The sequence below is a fragment of the Microcaecilia unicolor genome, chromosome 5 (genome assembly GCF_901765095.1).
Source record: "Microcaecilia unicolor chromosome 5, aMicUni1.1, whole genome shotgun sequence".
NCBI classification, from domain to species: domain Eukaryota; kingdom Metazoa; phylum Chordata; class Amphibia; order Gymnophiona; family Siphonopidae; genus Microcaecilia; species Microcaecilia unicolor.
The window spans coordinates 126,418,639-126,438,500 of record NC_044035.1 but is presented as its reverse complement, the minus strand read 5'-3'; the positions used below and the strand labels follow the sequence as shown (position 1 = coordinate 126,438,500).

Sequence of the window (19,862 nt, the reverse complement as noted above, 5' to 3'; positions counted from 1 at the left end):
TCAACTGAAACTGCACTTACAAAAGTTTCCAATGACCTGTTACTGGCCAAATCCAAAGGTCTCTATTCTATCCTCATCCTTCTCGATCTATCCGCCGCTTTTGACACTGTTGATCACAGCTTACTCCTTGATACGTTGTCTTCACTTGGATTCCAGGGCTCTGTTCTTTCCTGGTTCTCCTCCTACCTCTTGCTTCGCACCTTAAGTGTACACACTGGTGGATCCTCTTCCACTTCTATCCCATTACCAATCGGTGTACCCCAGGGTTCTGTTCTCAGTCCTCTTCTGTTCTCCATCTACACTTCTTCCCTTGGCTCTCTGATATCATCCCATGGCTTTCAATACCATCTCTACGCTGATGACTCCCAGATCTACCTCTCTACCCCCGAAATCTCAACCAGCATCCAGACTAGTGTATCAGCCTGTCTATCTGATATCGCTGCCTGGATGTTTCAATGTCATCTGAAATTTAACATGGCCAAAACCGAGCTTCTCATCTTTCCCCCTAAACCCACCTCTCCTCTCCCCCCTTTCTCTATTTCTGTGGATGGCACTCTCATTCGTCCTGTCTCATCAGCTCGTAACCTTGGGGTCGTCTTCGACTCCTCTCTCTCCTTCTCTGCTCACGTTCAGCAGATTGCCAAAACCTGTCGTTTCTTTCTCTATAACATCAGCAAAATCCATCCCTTCCTGTCTGAGCACTCTACCAGAACCCTTATCCACACTCTTATCACCTCTCGCCTAGATTACTGCAACCTGCTTCTCACTGGCCTCCCTATTAGCCATCTCTCTCCTCTTCAATCAGTCCAAAACTCTGCTGTGCGACTCATTTTCCGCCAGAGTCACTATGCTCACATTAGTCCTCTCCTCAAGTCACTTCACTGGCTCCCTATCCATTTCCGCATTCAATTCAAACTTCTCTTACTAACCTATAAATGCATTCACTCTACCGCTCCCCAGTACCTCTCCACTCTTGTCTCTCCCTACGCCCCCCCTCGGATACTCCGTTCTGTGGATAAATCTCTCTTGTCTGTCCCCTTCTCATCTACTGATAATTCCAGACTCTGTTCCTTTTATCTCGCTACACCTTACACCTGGAATAGACTTCCCGAGCTTGTACGTCTAGCCCCATCTTTGGCCATTTTCAAATCCAGGCTAAAAGCCCACCTCTTTAACGCTGCTTTTGACTACTAACCACTACTCACTTGCCCTGTACCCCTTTTATCCCCACCTCTTTAATTCCCTTACTTCTTAGTTGTTCTGTCTGTTTTTCTATCCTATTTAGGTTGTGAGCTCTTTGAGCAGGGACTGTCTTTTCATGTATGGTGTACAGCGCTGCGTATGCCTTGTAGCGCTATAGAAGTGATAAGTAGTAGTAGTAGTACTTATCCAGTTAGCACATGCTAATCAAAATACACTAATTGGTAACACTTCCACATCCATTCCCTACCCATGGCTTGCCCCCTCAGAAAAAATAACAAAAAAACTGTGTGATCAGCGCATACAAATAGGCAAATTATTGCAAAATGCTTTAATACACTTTACGATAAGCCTTTCTGAGTGAGCTAACTGTATTTTAAGGTGTAATGCCCTTTAGTAAAAGGGACTGATGTAGAGTGGTGCCCTAGTGGGGCCAGAAGTGGCTGCAAGGGGGGGGGTAAGAGTCAGTGCTATTGCCTCTCAGCTAATATGTGCCAAGTCTCGGCACTGTAACTCATGTTAGTGCCATGACTCTGAGGGGCTCTGTTGGTTCCTGTTGTTGTCGGCACATTGGGTGGTGCCGAAAGTAAATCAGGCAAGATACTGTGCACTGGAGCAGAGGTAATTTGATTGGAGCGGGTGAGGCCATCCCTGTGGGTGCCCCTCCCTGTATATATGCTAGAAAGTGGAGTCACATGAGGGAAGGTGCCTGTGCTATACCATAGTAATGCAGTAAATGACCTGAATGGTCCATCCAGTATACCCAGCAGTCACACTCTTTATCAATTCATGATTACACCAACAGTGAATGTGATATAAAATACTTGATCATTGTCTTTGTTTGGTATTTCTGGGACATAAACTGTAGAAGTCCACCCGGCACTGTACTTAGGTTCCAACTACTGGAATTCCCATCAAAGCCCACTCCAGCCTATCTAAACTAGCCTATCATTTGCGGGACACAGACCATAAAAGTCTGTCCAGCACCATCTTCACATTCCAAATTACTGGAGTTTCCATCAAAACTCTTTCCAGTCCATCTTAAATGCCAGTTGGCACTGAAGCCAAGGCCAACGTGGGAGACAGAGCAGGTCCTCAGCGCTGGCAGAATCAGGCACCTGAGGCTATACAGAACACTGTCACTGGCAGAGCCAGGTGCTGGAGGCTGTTCAAAGTGCCAAAGGAGAGAGGGCAGCATCACAGCTTTTGGTGTGTTGCACAACTTAATGCACTGATGCTCCCAAGGTATCTTGCATGGCAACAATGGCCAAACTGGGCAATCTCCTTTTGCTGCCATTACGGAGGTTGTGTGGCCTGTCCAAGAAAAAGCCAGGTCACAGGCACTGAGGCGGGTGCTGCTGCAAGGACCCCAGGGCACAACAGGCACTGAGGCAGCAACTTTTTCCTCATTTGTCTGGTCTTGTTTTCATTCTATGCGTCTCATTTGTTCAATCCATATCTTGATAATGATGCTTGCACTATACTCTTACATGCTTTTGTGGCATCTAAGTTGGACTTCTGCAATATTTTCTATGCAGGTCTCTCATCCACTGTGTTGAGAAAACTGCAGGCTATCCATAACGCTTCTGCATATATTCTTTCACATACTGAGTAGTTAGATCAGGTTATGCCTTTTTTGAAATTACACCACTGGCTTCCAATAAAATATCACATTCAGCATAAGTTACCCACTCTGACTTTTAAAGTTCTGCATCAAGGTATTCCTTCCTATCTGGCCTCAGTTATTAACCCTTATAGACCCTCCTGAATGCTCCACTCCTCCACAGAACATTGTCTCTCTATTCTGCCATTATTTTGTTCTAGGTTAGAATCTACACAACACTTGGCCTTTTTTTTTTTCCGGTCCGTTCCATTAGAAATTCCTTGCCTTCAGACGTCAGGTCTGACTTCACCTATCTGAGTTTTAGAGCTCATATTGAGACCATCTGTGCTCCCTGGCCTTTGCCTAGGAGTCATAAATAGTGCTTTCCAGTTGTACCAGCAGATCCTTCTCTTTTCTTTTACTTGAATTTTCTCTTTGCTATCATTCTCTTTTTCTTCCCTCTAATTGTAGTTCTTTTCCTTTTCCTTCCCTTTCATAACTATTGGCACTTGCATTGCTTTTTATGCTCACTCACATAAAATAAACAGTCTAAACAATTTTTATTGTGGATATAAACTTGACCACAGCTTTATTGAAATCAATTTAACATATAATCAACTATAATTCCTTAATCTCTTTTCCTATTATTATCAAGTGACCTTCAATTCAATTTATCAACTCTTTTTCTTTTATGCAACTAGTCAGTGATGACCTATCAGTCCATGCCATAAACTATTCAGACCATGCTTTTTTCCCAGTCAGTCCAGCGGTTTCATCAATGCCTCATCTGCGCTTGTAGTGCTGTCGCATATAAGCCAATAACACCCCCCCCCCCCCCCCCCCCGAGTAAGTCACTCAATTATTATCAGGAACTGCAAAAAAGAAAAACAAAAAAAGGGGTGGGAATGACCAAATGCGATAAGCCAAGGGAAGGAACCAAGTCTTTTATTATATAAAAATAAAGTGTTTGCTTGAAGACAGCATATCAATAAAAACATCAGGCTTCACTAAAGGGTGGGCTCAACACAAGTTGAGGAAAGCATAGGCCAAAACACAGGACCTGTGTTGAGTCCACCCTTTAGTTGAAGCCTGCTGTTTTTATTGATATGCTGTCTTCAAGCAAACACTATTTTTATACAATAAAAAACTTGGTTCTTTCCCTTGGCTCATCACATTTGGTCATTCCCACCCCTGTGTTTCTTCATGCTTGAAGAAATACCCAGGTCTTCTCTGCCAAAGTGGTGACAGCCTAGAGCTTGTCACTGCTCCCCTCCAAAATTTACTCAGTTACAGCCAAGTTAGGTTGAAAAATAGCTTCTAACAAATCCTGAATTGTACATAGAAAAATATCTAACCCTATACCATATAGGTGAATACTGTCCGGGCAATAAAGCCCTGAATCTTGTGTCCCCTGGTTCTATTATTTCAAACAATAATAGAACCAGGGGACACAAGATGAAGCTAGAATATGGTAGATTTAAAACAAATAGGAGAAAGTTTTTCTTTACTCAGCGTGTAGTTGGACTCTGGAACTCATTGCCGGAGAATGTAGTGGCAGCAGCTGGCCTTACGGAGTTTAAGGGGGGTTTGGACAGATTCCTGAAGGAAAAGTCCATTGAACATTATTTAAAAAACATTTTTTTTTTTTTTTTTTGGGGGGGGGGGGGGGAGGTTGCCGGGTTCTTGAAGCCTGGATTGGCCGCTGTCGGAGACAGGATGCTGGGCTTGATGGACCCTTGGTCTTTTCCCAGTATGGCGGTGCTTATGTGCTAATAATCCATAGTTAATAATTTGTGAGTTAGCACCATACCACCTAATGAACACACACATTTGGATAGCTCCCCATTAACCCATTTGCGAAGGTGCTCAGTACCCTGCACTCTCTTAGCATCAATCCATACCAAACAAGGAATAATCTGGGACCAGACCAATCAAGTGCAAGGGAACTGAGACACCAAGCAAGGAAAGGTCCTTTTCATTAATCTGATCAAATTCACATGACAAAGATCATTGACACCTAAATGAATCAAAATGAAATCTGGGTAAGAAAAACTTTGACCCTCAATGTAGGTAGCAACTACTCCCAAAATATTCCACGCTGTCCCAGCCAATGGATGGTAACTCCCAAGGCAGCAAGACCAAGATGTTTTCCCCAGCAAGACTCCTCAGCATGCTCTCTAGCCCAAAATATATAGGAGTGTCCACAGAGCCAGATGCAGACATCGACTGAAACAAGGCGCAGAGAGGAGTTTAACAAAATAGAATAACACATATTAGACAAGAATTAACAATGAACAGGTCTTACATAATTCAGATATCGAAGGAACGCCCATCTACTCACCCGGTGATTGGGGTCCGACTGTGAACTGCAGCAAAAGAAGCTACCCCAATTCTGAATGAGTCCCAAACAACAAAGGGTCAAGACCCCAAAAAAGATAATGCAGACTTAAGGACCGCTGCAAACTGAAATAGAGTCAGTGCAGTCATTGTGCAGCAGCCAGTAACCTCCAGTCTTCAGTCTAACTGCCATATATAACCAAGTTAACTGGACAGGGGAAGAAACCAGCTTAACTGACTCATGCAATACCACTTAAACACCTTTACCTAATTGATCCATTTTTGAACACATAGGGGTGAATTCTATAAATAGTGCCTAAAAAAAAAAAATCAGCAAAGAAAAATACTTAAGCGCTATTCTATAAGCTGCATAGAAAGTTAGGCATGGTTTATAGAACAGTGCTTAAGAACAGGGGTCTTGCATAAATTTAGGTACATTAGAGGCCAGTGGCACTTTGCACACTAACAGATTTTATGAGACATACATTTTTTGAGGGCGAGTCTACTTCGTCAAATGCATCTGAGAAAAAAACTCCAACACAGATCTCCTGTATCACAGTGCTGCAGGCCTGGCTCACTTTGCCTTCTTTCAATCAAGTTTGGAATGCATTTTTCATCTGTGATCAGGTGCATTTGCAATGTATTTCATACTCATTTGAGAGAAATCAAATAAAGAGCTTAGAGCTCTTTTTACTAAGCTGGGCTAATGGCAATACTTGGGATCTACTTTCCTTTTGCAAGCTATGTAAAATCTGGATTTTTGAGAGGGTTTTGTTAGTTTTGTATAAATACTGACTTTCCCCATTGTATATTAAACTTCACCAGCTGTACTATTCCAGAAAAATTAATACCACCACCACCACCCGAGATGATGGTAGTAATTTTCTCCTTGAAAGCAGCTTAAAGAGTCCAGTGAATGGTGAAATGTAGCCTCCCAACCCTGATCTTTTTCCAAAATATGCCAACTCTCCCCAAATCCCTCCATCCACAATCCCTTTTTTCAAAATGTACTAGCCATCCACCATTCTTCCTCCCCCCTCCCCCACAAATTCCCCATCCTGGCATGGACTGGTTGTCCTTGGGAATTGCTGAAGAATAAAAGCAATCACTGTTTGTTCCTGCTTTGGTGGCTGCTTCCAAAATGGAACCAACCAAGCCCCTAGTAGTTATATCATTATCAAATAAGCAAGTTTCCCCTTATTTGGCAGCATCCTTTTACAAAGGTGTGCTAAAAGTAAGCACACGCTAAATGTTAGAGACACCCATACATTTCTATGGGTGTATCTAGCATTTAGCACATGCAAATCATTAGCATGTACTAAAACTGCTAGCGCACCTTTGTAAAAGGACCCCTTTGTGAGGGAGATTTGCTGGAGCAGGAGCTACTGCTCCAAGATGCCAAGTTACTCATTTCCAGACTGGAAACTTTTTGGTTAGTCCTGATTTTGAACTTATATCCTAAAGCAGTGCAATTTTTGTAGTCCCTGATTCTACCCATTGAAATCAGTGTCATAGGTCCCATAATACATCAGGATCGTATGGTCAGAAATCCAGGATTGTCCCCAAATCTCAAGCCTGGAACTGGGTAGCTTGACATCTCTACTCCAGTTATAAGTCAAGAATAACAGGTATGTACCAGGGTATAGCAGAGGGTCAGGGAGGATGACACAAATGGGGTGGCGGCTATTCTTCACCATTCAGTGGCCCTTTTTAAAATATAGCAGGTTATATTGGAGCCCCCTATTTTTGTGTTAAGGTTTTCGGGGGGGGAGTGTTTGTTCTTCGAGGACAAGCAGGCAGTTTGTTCTTCGAGGACAAGCAGGCGGCTTGTTCTCACAAGTGGGTCGACGTCTGCGTCGGCCCAGGAAGCGGCAACATTTTTCCAGCAAAAATATAAAACTTTGCCAGAGTCTTCTGGCGTGTGAGAAGCGCGCACCGTGCATGTGCAGACGACTTCCTGCCCGTCGTGAGCGTGCCTCCTCAGTTCTTTTTTGTCAGCACGAGGTGACAGCGTTTTTTTTTCAGCTCTCCTCGTTTTTTTGGCCCAGGAACAAGAGTCTGCTGACTTTTTTCTATTTCTTTTAAATTTTTTTATTCCCATAGTTTCCTTTAGTGTTTTTTGGCCTATTATTAAGTATACTTTCTTTTCGACGCGGCCGGCCTTTAGGCTGCGTGGTTGGGTTTTTCCCCTTTTTATGTCCTTCACTTTTTTGGCACAATCATGTCATTTGATTTCACCGAAGCCGTTTTTCCTTCCATGTCATCGAGGACACCCAGCGGCTTCAAACGTTGTACTCGGTGCAACCAGACCATCTCAGGTACCGATACCCACACCTGGTGTATCCAGTGCCTTGGGCCCAACCATACCCCAGCCGCTTGTAGTCTGTGTCTTCGTATGAAGAAATGGACTCAAGCGTCTCAAGAAGCCCAGCGAGAAAAGCTTTTTGGGGCTCAGTCTGGTCCCTCGACGTCGACAACGACATCGGTACCGAGGTCGGCGGCATCGGAGTCCAAATCGAGAGGAGCATCACGTCGGAAGGAGAGGTAATGGCTGCCCCAAGACCACCACATGCTGGAAGCAGTGAGGCGTCGAGTGGATCTCCACCTGCCTTGAGGCCTTCTGTTACGCAGGCCCCCCAGAATTGACTTTCATCGGACCCGGCCCCGAGGAAACATGAGGATTCCATGTCCTCCTCATCGGTACCGAGGAGTCTCGATGACGGGCATCAAGCGAAGGCTAAGAAGCACCGTCATCATTCTCCTTCAACACACAATGCCGGGAACTCCGGGGCATCAAGAGAGTTGGCACCCGAGAAGCGTCGGCATCAAGAGGACCGCTCCCCTCTATACAAGAGTTGCCAATGCGGCAATCTCATGGCAGCCCGATACCTCCTCCCGAGCCTCGACAGATTCTGCCACCGGCTGATCCACCGACCCCACAGCCTTTTCCGATGGCGGCTCTTGACGAACGCATCCGGGCCCTGCTTCCAGAGCTTCTGGAGGGATTGCTGCGCCAGTCTGCTTCGGTGTCAGGGGTGCTTGCACCTTCTGTGCTGCCAGCTGCAGCAGTGTCTGACCCTTCTCCTGCGGACAGGTCCCCGGCGGCATCGATGCAGGCTCAGTCTCGGAGTGCCCTGAGGGAGGTCTTATCTGATACTGAAGAGGAGTGTCCGTGGGAGTCAGAGGAAGACCCCAGGTACTTTTCTTCTGACGAGTCCTTTGGGATTCCCTCTGAACCTTCCCTTCCACTAGAAAGGAGACTATCTCCACCGGAGAGTCTGTCCTTTACATCTTTTGTCCAAGAAATGGCTATGGCTATTCCTTTCCCTATGGAAGCTGAGGATGAGCCCAGGGCTGAGATGCTCGAAGTCCTACATTATCCTTCTCCACCTAGAGAGGCTGTGATGGCTCCTCTACATAAGGTACTGAAGGAAGTCCTTATGCGGAACTGGTCGTTCCTTCTGTCTGGTCCCATGATCCTGAAGAAAACTGAATCCCAGTATCAGATCCACGGTGAACTTGGATTGATGAGGTCTCGGTTACCCCACTATTCCATGGTGGTGGACTCCAACCTCAAGAGAGCCAAGAGTACTAGGGACTATGCCTCAGCACCCCCAGGCAGAGAAGCTAGGCCTCTTGATTCTTTTGGGAGGAAAACGTATCAGGCCACTATGCTCACCACCAAAATTCAGTCTTACCAGCTCTTCATGAGCATCCACTTGCGGAACTCGGTGAGGCAACTGTCCAGCTTGGTTGATGTACTCCCTCCGAAGCAGGCCGAGCCTTTTCAGCAAGTGGTCAGGCAGCAGAAGGCGCGTTCAAAATTCCTGGCCAGGGGTACATTCGACACTTTTGATGTAGCATCCAGGATCACTGCCCAAGTTATAGTGGTGCGCAGACTCTCATGGCTGCGTGTCTCTGACCTGGATCATTCAGTCCAGCAGCGGATGGCGGATGTTCCTTGCCGGGGGGATAACTTTTTTGGTGAGAAAGTAGAGGATCTAATTGAACAGATCAAGAAGCACAATGATGCTATGGATTCTCTCTCCTGCTGGGCGTCTTCTGCTACTACCTCCTCATCTAGGAGGTTTTTTGGAGGGAAGAGGAGTGCTCCCTATTCCTATGCTAGGCATAGGTACACTCCTGCTTCTCGGCAGCCTGCCCAGGCTCAGTCCCAGCGTGCTCGTTCTCATCAACAGCATGCGCCTAAGGCCACTGCGGCTCCCCAGCAAAAGCAAGGGATGGGCTTTTGACGGGCTCCAGTTCAGTATAGCCTCAGTAAACGTGTCCGTACTGGATGACTTGCCGGTTGGGGGGAGGTTAATGTTTTTTCACCAAAGATGGCCTCTTATAACCTCCGACCGGTGGGTTCTTCAAATTGTCCGGTTAGGATACACTCTCAATCTGGAATCCAAGCCTCCAAATTGCCCACCAGGAGCTCAGTCCTACAGCTCCCAGCACAAGCAGGTACTTGCAGAGGAACTCTCCGCCCTTCTACAGACCCAAGCGGTTGAACCCGTTCCACCAGGGGAAGAAAGGCTGGGAATCTATTCCAGTACTTCCTTGTGCAAAAGAAAACAGGGGGGATGCGTCCCATCCTAGACCTAAGGGCCCTGAACAATTTTCTTATCCGAAAAAAGTTCTAGATAGTTTCCCTGGGCACCCTTCATCCCATGATTCAGGAAAATGATTGGCTATGCTCTCTGGACTTAAAGGATGCTTACACACACATCTCGATACTTCCAGCTCACAAGAAATATCTTCGATTAAGGCTGGGAACACAGCACTTTCAGTAGCGTGTACTGCATTTTGGCCTAGCATCTGCGCCCAGAGTGGTTACAAAATGTCTAGCTGAAGTCGCAGCGTTGCTACGCAGACTGGGAGTGCATGTGTTTCCTTATCTCGACGATTGGCTGGTGAAGAGCACCTTGAAGGAAGGTGCTCTGGAGTCCATGCAAATAACTATTCAGGTGCTGGAGCTACTGGGGTTCGTCATAAATTATCCCAAGTCCCATCTCACCCCAGTCCAAAAATTGGAATTCACTGGAGCTCTGCTGAACACTCAGACAGTTCGAGCTTATCTCCCCGAGGCAAGGGCAGACAACCTTCTGTCCCTGGTGTCCATGGTTCGAGCATCTCAGCAGGTCATGGCTCGGCAGATGTTGAGACTTTTGGGGCACATGGCCTCCACAGTTCATGTAACGCCCATGGCACATCTACATATGAGATCAGCTCAATAGACCCTAGCTTCCCAGTGGTTTCAATCTATGGGGGATCTAGAGGATGTAATCGAACTGTCCACCGACTTTCGGAATTCTCTTCAGTTGTGGACGATTCGATCCAATTTGACCATGGGGCAACCATTCCAAGTTCCTCAGCCATGAAAAGTGCTGACAATGGATGCATCTCTCCTAGGGTGGGGAGCTCATGTAGATGGGCTCCACACTCAGGGAGCCTGGTCCTTTCAGGAAAAAGGTCTACGGATCAACCTCCTGGAATTAAGAGCAATGTGGAACACTCTAAAGGCTTTCAGAGATCGGCTGTCCAACCGAGTAATCTTAATTCAGACAGACAATCAGGTTGCCATGTTTTACACCAACAAGCAGGGGGAGCACCGGATCTCGCCCTATGTGTCAGGAAGCCATCCAGATGTGACTTTGGGCTCGCCGTCATGGCATGTTTCTCCAAGCCACTTATCTGGCAAGCGTAAACAACAGTCTGGCTGACAGGTTGAGCAGGATAATGCAACCTCACGATTGGTCACTGAACATGGGCGTAGTCCGCAAGATCTTCTGAGCATGGGGCACCCCCTCGGTGGATCTTTTTACCACTCAGATCAATCACAAGGTCCCTCAGTTCGATTCCAGGCTTCAGGCCCACAACAGACTAGCGTCAGATGCCTTTCTCCTACATTGGGGGACAGGCCTTCTGTATGCGTATCCTCCCATACCTGTAGTAGGGAAGACTTTGCTGAAACTCAAGCAAAACTGCGGAACCATGATCCTGATTGCATCCTTCTGGCCGCATCAGATTTGGTTCCCTCTTGGAGTTGTCCTCCGAAGAACCATGGAGATTGGAGTGTTTTCCAACCCTCATCACTCAGGACGAGGGGTCACTTCTACATCCCAACCTCCAGTCTCTGGCTCTCATGGCCTGGATGTTGAGAGCTTAGAATTTGCCTCCTTGGGTCTTTCAGAGGGTGTCTCCTGAGTCTTGCTTGCTTCCAGGAAAGATTCCATGAAGAGGTGTTACTCTTTCAAATGGAGGAGATTTGGCGTCTGGTGTGACAGCAAGGCCCTAGATCCTCTTTCTTGTCCTACACAGACCCTGCTTGAATACCTTCTACACTTGTCAGAGTCTGGTCTTAAGACCAACTCCGTAAGAGTTCACCTTAGTGCGATTAGTGCTTATCATCACCGAGTAGAGGGTAGGCCTATCTCTGGACAGCCTTTAGTTGTTCGCTTCATGAGAGGTTTGCTTTTGTCAAAGCTCCCGGTCAAACCTCCACCAGTGTCATGGGATCTCAAAGTCGTTCTCACCCAGCTGATGAAAGCTCCCTTTGAGCCACTGAATTCCTTCCATCTGAAGTACTTGACCTGGAAGGTCGTTTTCTTGGTGGCTGTTACTTCAGCTCGTAGAGTCAGTGAGCTTCAGGCCTTGGTAGTGCATGCACCTTATATCAAGTTTCATCACAACAGAGTAGTCCTCCACATGCACCCTAAGTTCCTGCCAAAGGTGGTGTCAGAGTTCCATCTGAACCAGTCAATTGTCTTGCAAACATGTTTTCCCCGTCCTCATACCCGCCCTGCGAAAGCAGTTTGCATATCTTGGACTGCAAGAGAGAATTGGCCTTTTACGTGGAGCGGACAAAGCCCTTCAGACAGTCTGCCCAGTTGCTTGTTTCTTTTGACCCCAACAGGGGGGGAGTTGCCATCGGAAAACGCACAATCTCTAATTGGCTAGCAGATTGCATTTCCTTCACTCACGCCCAAGCTGGGCTGACTCTGGAGGGCCATGTCACGGCTCACAATGTTAAAGCCATGCCTGCGTCAGTGGCTCACTTAAAGTCAGCCTCCATTGAGGAGATTTGCAAGGCTGCAACGTGGTCATCAGTCCACACATTCATATCTCACTACTGCCTTCAGCAGGATACCCGATGCAACAGTCGGTTTGGGCAGTCAGTGCTGCAGAATCTGTTCGGGGTTTAGAATCCAAGTCCATCCCCCTAGACCCATTTTTGTTCTGTTCCAGGCTGCACTCTCAGTTAGTTGTTTATGTTTTCAGGTCAATCTATGTTATGTCCTCACCGTTGCGAGGCCAAATTGACCAATGTTCATTGTTTTGAGTAAGCCTGGATGCTAAGGATACCCTACTTATGAGAACAAGCAATCTGCTTGTCCTCGGAGAAAGTGAAGATACTGACCAGTAGCTGGTATTCTCCAAGGACAGCAGGCTGATTGTTCTCACAATCCCACCCACCTCCCCTTTGGAGTTGTTTTCTTATTTATATGCTTTTTGATTTAACTGAGGAGGCATGCTCGCAACGGGTGGGAAGTTGTTCGCGCATGTGCGGTGCTCGTGCGCCAGAAGACTCAGGCAAAGTTTTATATTTTTGCTGGAAAAATTTTGCCGCTTCCTGGGCCGATGCAGACGTCGACCCACTTGTGAGAACAATCAGCCTGCTTGTCCTCGGAGAATACCAGCTACAGGTTAGTATCTTCGCTTTTTCTGTTTTCTTTAGTTAAAACTGGTCCTGGATCCTTTAATATGATTATGGACTTCAAAAACATTGATCTGATTTGTACTTTGATTTCTTAGGATGTTTCTTTTGTTCCCTTTGTTTTCTTGTCATTTCAGTGTTATTCTGTTCAAGAAACTTTCTTGGACCTACACAAATAAATTTCAATAAATAGGACTCGAGAGCGTATCAGACCTTCTTTATCTCTGAATGTTTATTCTATTTTGTATAGCTGATGCTGCAAAGGTACTGGGACAGGACCCAATCTTTCTCAACAGACTTGTGCAATGGTGCGAAGCCAGGGATCATGCTGGCGTCTGTGGAGAAGCAAACAGGCTCTTGGCATCGCTCTTGCGGCACAGTAAATCTCAAGTAAGATTAGTCTTCTTTTCCTGGGCATATTCATTGAAAGCAGGGTTTTATTTGTTTTCAGCTAATAATGCCCCGTGAACTCCTTACTTGCTGCTCAAGTGCTATTCAGCAGACCCATTAGTGCCCTGTGACTGCTTTCAATTAGGCCACTCTCCTTCGACATTCTTGCTCCCAAGTGCTTATAAAGTATTTCCCTCTATAATTGGACTGAATTGGATTAATTGGTGCTGAAAACACTTCTAAGTTACAAAGCAGGCACATGCCAGGTGCTCCTTATAACAGACTTAGAAAGTGCTTTTCTAGTTAGGCATTTTGTGGTCCTTTTACTAAGCCACGGTAAAACGTGGCCTGCAATAATGTAGGCACGTTTTTGGCATGCACTGGGCCATCTTTTACAGCAGCTGGGATAAAAGGCTTTTTTTTAATGGGGACAGTAAATGGCCGTATGCTAGAATTAAAAGTAGTGTGTGGCTATTTACGACCTGAGCCCTTATCACCACCCATTGACCTATCGGTAAGGGCTCACGTGCTACACATGTGGTACTCATGAAACACGCACCAATATGGCCGTGCTGCTGATTACTACTGGGAACGTCCCCCATGGTAGAAAACAGAAAAATATTTTCTACCACAGGAAACAGTGCAAGCCAACTTCAAAATTACCGCTGGGTGAGAGAGTGCACTAACTGGGCAATAGTGTTGATTTTGCTCACGGTAGCCCTACCGCCACTTTTTAAAAGGGACCCTTTATGAGTACTGAAATAGTATCAGTAGTACAAATTACTGTACAATCCTTGTGTGAGTCTTTCTGCTCCCTGAGAAGAATACTTGTCATAATATATCAATAGTGTAAGGAGGTCCTAAAATGGCCCCTAAAAGAGTAATTCTATAACTGAGCACCTCCTGCTGCCATGCATTGAGAGCCTTTTCTGTAACAACACCTGGGCACCAGATTTCATTAAAGAATACTAGAGTAGCCCAGTATCGGTACCTTATATATAGGTACTCAGTTACACCAGCTATATATCTAGTGTAACTGTAGGTACCCACATGTGATAGCTATTAGCACTGGAATAAAACCTTAAATTTAAATTAAGCGATTCCAGTGAAAAGTTGAAATATATTCCAAGGCATGTGATGCTAGAACTGAACAATGACTTCTGACCTTCTTAAACCATGGCTGTATTGCATCAATCATGTCAAACAAAATATCGTAATTTAAAATGAGTGGCTTTTGCAATATGTTTTGTCCCAAAAAAGTAAAATGCTAATCCTGTAACATACAGAGCTGAATACACAGAACAGTTTAGTAAAATGATATTTAGCGCCTGTTTACTACACTGTGGTAATGGTTTTGCTTTACGGGGGTCTCAGATTATTGGTAGAGGGTAAATTTTCCCCCCTCTTCTCAAACAGAAATTGATTAGCTTTCTCCCCCCACCCCCCAACATGCATTCTCTTTTCCACACATATAGACAGACACACACATTATTACCTTCTCATTCCTCTACTAATCTTCTCAGGCCTGCCACCACCAGCCTCAGCCTTCCCTTTTACTCAGTGTAGGTGCATATTTTCAACCTTTGTATTTCTTATTATTTATTTTTCCCTTTTTCCACATTTCCTCTCTCCTCTTATTTCTGTTTTCCTTCTGTTACCCATTTTATTCTTTTAGGATTTCCAGTAGATTTTCTTATCCTTTTATCATCTTTGTTTAGCTTAAAAGTATTGGTCACATTTTCCTTGTATTTCCCATTATCCCATCCTTGCTTTTCCCTTTGTCTCTCCCCTTCCTGTTTATACCCTTCACTTCTCACCTTCAGTTTTCCTCCCCTTCTCTCTATAAATACCTCATCCTTTACCTAATCTCTTCCTCCTTCATTATCTCCATTTCTGGCCCTTTCCACTCATCTTTTCTCCCCATCCTTCTCTCAGCAATTCTTCCTCACCTCCCTTCTAAGTCTCATTTCTCTCTTCCTCACCTTCCCTCTCCTCCTGCTTTTTCCATCTCACCCCTCCACCACTACCACCACCTCTCCCTCTTTCTTCACACCCTCTGCTCAAGCCTGTCTGTCATCTTCCCCCTCCCAAGCACACATATACTTTCTCATTTTCCAATCCCTACTTTAACACTATTTTCCTCTCCTCTAGGCACCCCCCCCCCCCCCCCCACACCTCTCCATTTTCCGTCTCCACTCCTGGTAATTTTCCACAGGGGCAGCATAGCATCTTTTTACATAGGAGGACCAAACCAACTAAGTGCTGTCCCTGGCCCTTGCCTGGTGCTGATGTATGCAATTTAGAGTGTGCTATCATGCCAACATACCGGTTACTATGCTCGTGTGGTAACAGCACACTCTAATTTATGCACTAGCTGCTTTATTAAAGTATCTGATCACTTTTGGTGGGATAGTGAATCACAATGCGCTGGAACCACTCTCATTTATTTACCGTTCAGATTGCAATGTCAAGTTTTGGTTGAGCGTATGTGCTCTACTAAACTTTCCAGTCATGTAAACTATTGTTCAGACTCCTGCTACAGGCCCTATAGCTAAAACACGGCCCATGTCAAGTTGAGTGAAGATTTACAATAAGACATTGAAGCATCCAGTTGTCCTTTGTCACTCCCACTGTTATGCTTGTTTTGACATCTTTCTCTAGCATCTGTACCCATTTTGAAATCAATATACTGCATTATGCAAAAGGCCTTATAAATACCTGTTAAAGCTCGTAAAATCAATGCTGAGATTTCAAATTGTTATTTTTGCCACTTGAAACTCGGAATTTTTACATATAATGTATGTTGTTTTGGTGCTCTCTGATAAGGCAAATTTAAGAAAAAGTTTGGCATAGAAATGTGACCATTTTGGAACCAACATGGTCTGTGTTATGAGAGCTCATTATCTAATCTAGAGCCCTGTTTATTAAGGTGCACTAGCATTTTTAACACATGCACAAAATTAGCATGTGCTGTGTAGGCGCCCATAGGAATATTTTAGGTGCCTACACAGTTAGCGCATGTTATAAGCACTAACGTGCCTCTAGTGCAGCTTAGTAAACGGGGTCCCTAATCTGGCACTTAATATACTGCTAATTTCCTCAAATGGGTCCAAAGCAGTGTACAACAGTAATGCTTAAACATACAGCTGCATAATTACAGATACAATTTAGATCTTTGTTTGCCAGTAAAGCTAGGCATACATAAGGAGAAACTATCTGAAAGACTTAGGGGCCCTTTTACTAAAGCTTAGTTCGAGCTAAATGCCAAGAAGCCCATTTTAGATCTATGGGCTTCTAATTAGTGTTGAAAACTATTATTAAAAACTGGAAACAAGGAAATGAATTCAGTACGTCTTGTGCCTCAGGATAACTTGACAATGCCTAACAAAAAATAAAATTAAAAATAACGGATCTGGGAATCTCTTCAGAAGTTCTGTACAGGATAAGAGTGCGAGATATAAAAGGTTAGGAAATTAATTACACTCATCCTCAATGGTATGTTTGACCCATATAGCATCAACATATTACCCCATAAATACTAAACTACTTTATAACGGTTGCACCATCAAATAGCAAACACGGTAGCCAAACAAAACTTGAAATGGCACTGGAAAGGCTCCAAATCTTTACAGATTCAGGTAGTCACAATCTTCGGTTGTTATTATCTTTTTATTTGCCTTTTTTCATTATCTTAACCATTAAATTTATCTCTTAAATTAAAAAAATATACAAATGGTAGGGCAATTTAAACTTCAGTATAGCAGTCAATCTCCCTCAACTTGATCATGTTTTGTTTAAACTGCATGAGGCCAGATGCTCCTGAAAATAAAAATAATATTGGTGTCCAACCTTCAAATACTTTCACAATATGACTTTCAAATAAAAAAGATTGTCTTGAAAAAATTTCCTAACATACATAATACTTCAAATACATTTCCACAACAAAAATAAATACCTCAAACTTCTCCTCTGAGGTTTGTAACTGCAACTCGCTCCTCATTTCTTCCATTATGACAGCAGCATTCTCACAGCCAATTATATCACAGTTAGCTGTCAGTTCTTGTCCAATCAGATCATACCGTATCACCTGTGAAGATCCATCATTGCTCCTTTTAATTCGAAAATCTAAATCCCCACCCTCCCATCCCTTCTGAACTATTTCTAAAACTCTCTAGCACAGATCTGTAAGCAAATGTTTCTTCTCAATCCAATGGGTTGTCCCATCTGAATCTGTGATTTATGTTCTGTAGTTATTGTAATAGAATTACAATTTTAAAAAATAATAGACCTTTCTGTCATGTTGTCTATAGGAAGTTGTGAAAGCTGTACAGGAGGTCCAAGGAATGAAGTATCTGGTTTCTATGACAACAAGTGAGCATGTTATCATGCAGAATGAAGCTCTAATAGCCTTGTCCATAGCATCTGCAATTGATTTAGGTAACCAGAAAAGTAAATATGAAGTTATGGCATAAAGCTTTATTTCTGTTTTATTGTCTTTGAATGAAATAACTCTACTGCCTGTGTTTCATAATCTTCATTTTTAACATAATTTCACATGCCACAGTTATAATGCTACAGTTATAAAAGACCAGCATGCATAATAAATTGCTATCTTGCTGGAGAGCATGACCTTCAACAGCCAAATTTGATCATGATTTTTGGAGATTTATGAAGAGCATACTGTTACAAAGTTTGTGCTGCTAAATAGGAGGAAAAGGAGCTAATTTCTTCATAATGATACATTGGTGATTATGTTAGAAGCTCTCTTCATGTTCTGGACATCCAAAAACCATCCATATAGCATGGACACCCAAATCCCCAATTTTATAAAGCCAAGATATGTCTAAAACTGTAGTACATCAATATGGCAAGAGGGCATGGCCTAGGCATGTTTTTGGCAGGGCTAGGGAGGGACTAAAATATGGACATCCAACTCCAATTGCAGAATGGGAAGGGACATCCATGTCAAAAAAGATGGATATCTGTATATAGACCAAGTACTTGCCGAGTTGATGGAGTAAGAGAAGTCACAGTAGGTATTTTATGCCCCTGGAAGACTCACAATTAAAAAGAAAAGAAAATTACAAGAAGGTACAGTGGAATTTAAACCAGGAACTTCTGCCCTACTTCTCTAACAGATGCTCTAACCATTAGGCTATTCCTCCCTATAGATGCCTATGTGGTCATTTTATAATATGGATGTTCTTACAGCATACTGTCATGACGACATCCACATCCCTTGTTTTGCCTAGTTCAGAGTTTGGATATTTCAGTTTGTAAAATGGATGTACATGCTGAATGTCACCAGCATTTGGACATTCATTTGTCATGTATTTTAGAATAGGCTGTATGTAGGCAGATCTTGTTCTAAAATACATGAGAAATGGACACCTATATCTTTCTAAAATGGAGCTCTATATTCATAGCTGTTTGTTTTATTACAGCTTATGTCATTATGGAATAGGCATAATACAACAGTTTTAAATAAAGAACTCCAGCTTCCCCCACCTAAAGATTTGAGAAGAAGGGGAATCAGAGCATTGATTCCACTACATCTCTCAAGTAAATTCCCCTGTCTTCTTAATTTATGCATCAAATAAGTCCTGCACAAATCATTTTGGGATGAACCTTTTGCTAATAGTTTCCCAAATATTTAAGTAATGGCTCATGTTACCTTCAGTTCTTTTAATAAATCAGGATGAATTCAAGTCAGGTCCAATAATTATACTGTTATTTCTCAGGTGACATTGCACCATCTGTTCAGTGTCATGAATCTTAGCCAATGCCATCGCCATTACATTCTCCCCTGTTAATTGACTTTTGCTGGTGAATACTGATAAAGAAAGCCCACAAATGTCTATTCCAAGCTCATCCAAGATCAGTCCTTGAGGACCTGCAAACAGGCCAGGTTTTCAGGATATCCCTAAAGAATATGCATGAGAAAGATTTACATGCCTACTATATCTATTGTATGTAGATCTCTCTCATGCATATTCATTAGGGAGATCCTAAAAACCTGGTCTGCTTGCAGCCCCCAAGGACTGAACTTGGAAAAGCCTGGTCTATGCTCTATGGCAGTACTTCTCAACCCATTCTTTACACCTCACCCAGCCAGTTGGGTTTTCAGAATATCCACAACAAATATGCATGAAATTGATTTGCATAGAATGGAGGTAGTGCATGCAAATTTATCTCATGTATATCCATTGTGGATATATTGAAAAGTGGGTCCCGAAGACTGGGTTGAAAACTGTTGATTTACATTCTACTCTATGCTACTTATATTTACACTTAGATTGTGAGCCTATTAGGAACAGTGCAAGTATCCGAACAATTGTATGTAAACTGACTCATCTCGTGCTCGAAAGAAGTGGTCTATCAAATTAATAATTAATAAACGATACATATGCTGTTAACAGCATAGCACTTAGGCACCCTGCTGGCACTTTCACAGGTAAATGTACATTTATGTGTGTATGCAGTGCCATAGCCAGAGTGCCTGACACCCGGGGCGGGTCGCCGCTGCACACCCCCCCCCCCCCAAAACGCACCCTCCCCCCCCCCGAAATGCACCCTTACCTTGCAGTGGAGGGCAGGCGGGAGGGCCGATCC

At 44.0% G+C, this 19,862-nt stretch overlaps 1 protein-coding gene across 1 annotated transcript in view; it reads left to right on the top strand.

Moving 5' to 3' along the window:
• LOC115471279 (rap1 GTPase-GDP dissociation stimulator 1-like) overlaps window positions 1–19,862 on the top strand; it is a 135,705-nt gene that overhangs the window by 78,570 nt on the left and 37,273 nt on the right. Inside the window, exons 10-11 of the mRNA XM_030204980.1 lie at window positions 13,111–13,250; window positions 17,561–17,687. Of these exons, the coding sequence (XP_030060840.1) occupies window positions 13,111–13,250; window positions 17,561–17,687 (267 nt within the window). The remainder of the gene's footprint in view (window positions 1–13,110; window positions 13,251–17,560; window positions 17,688–19,862) is intronic.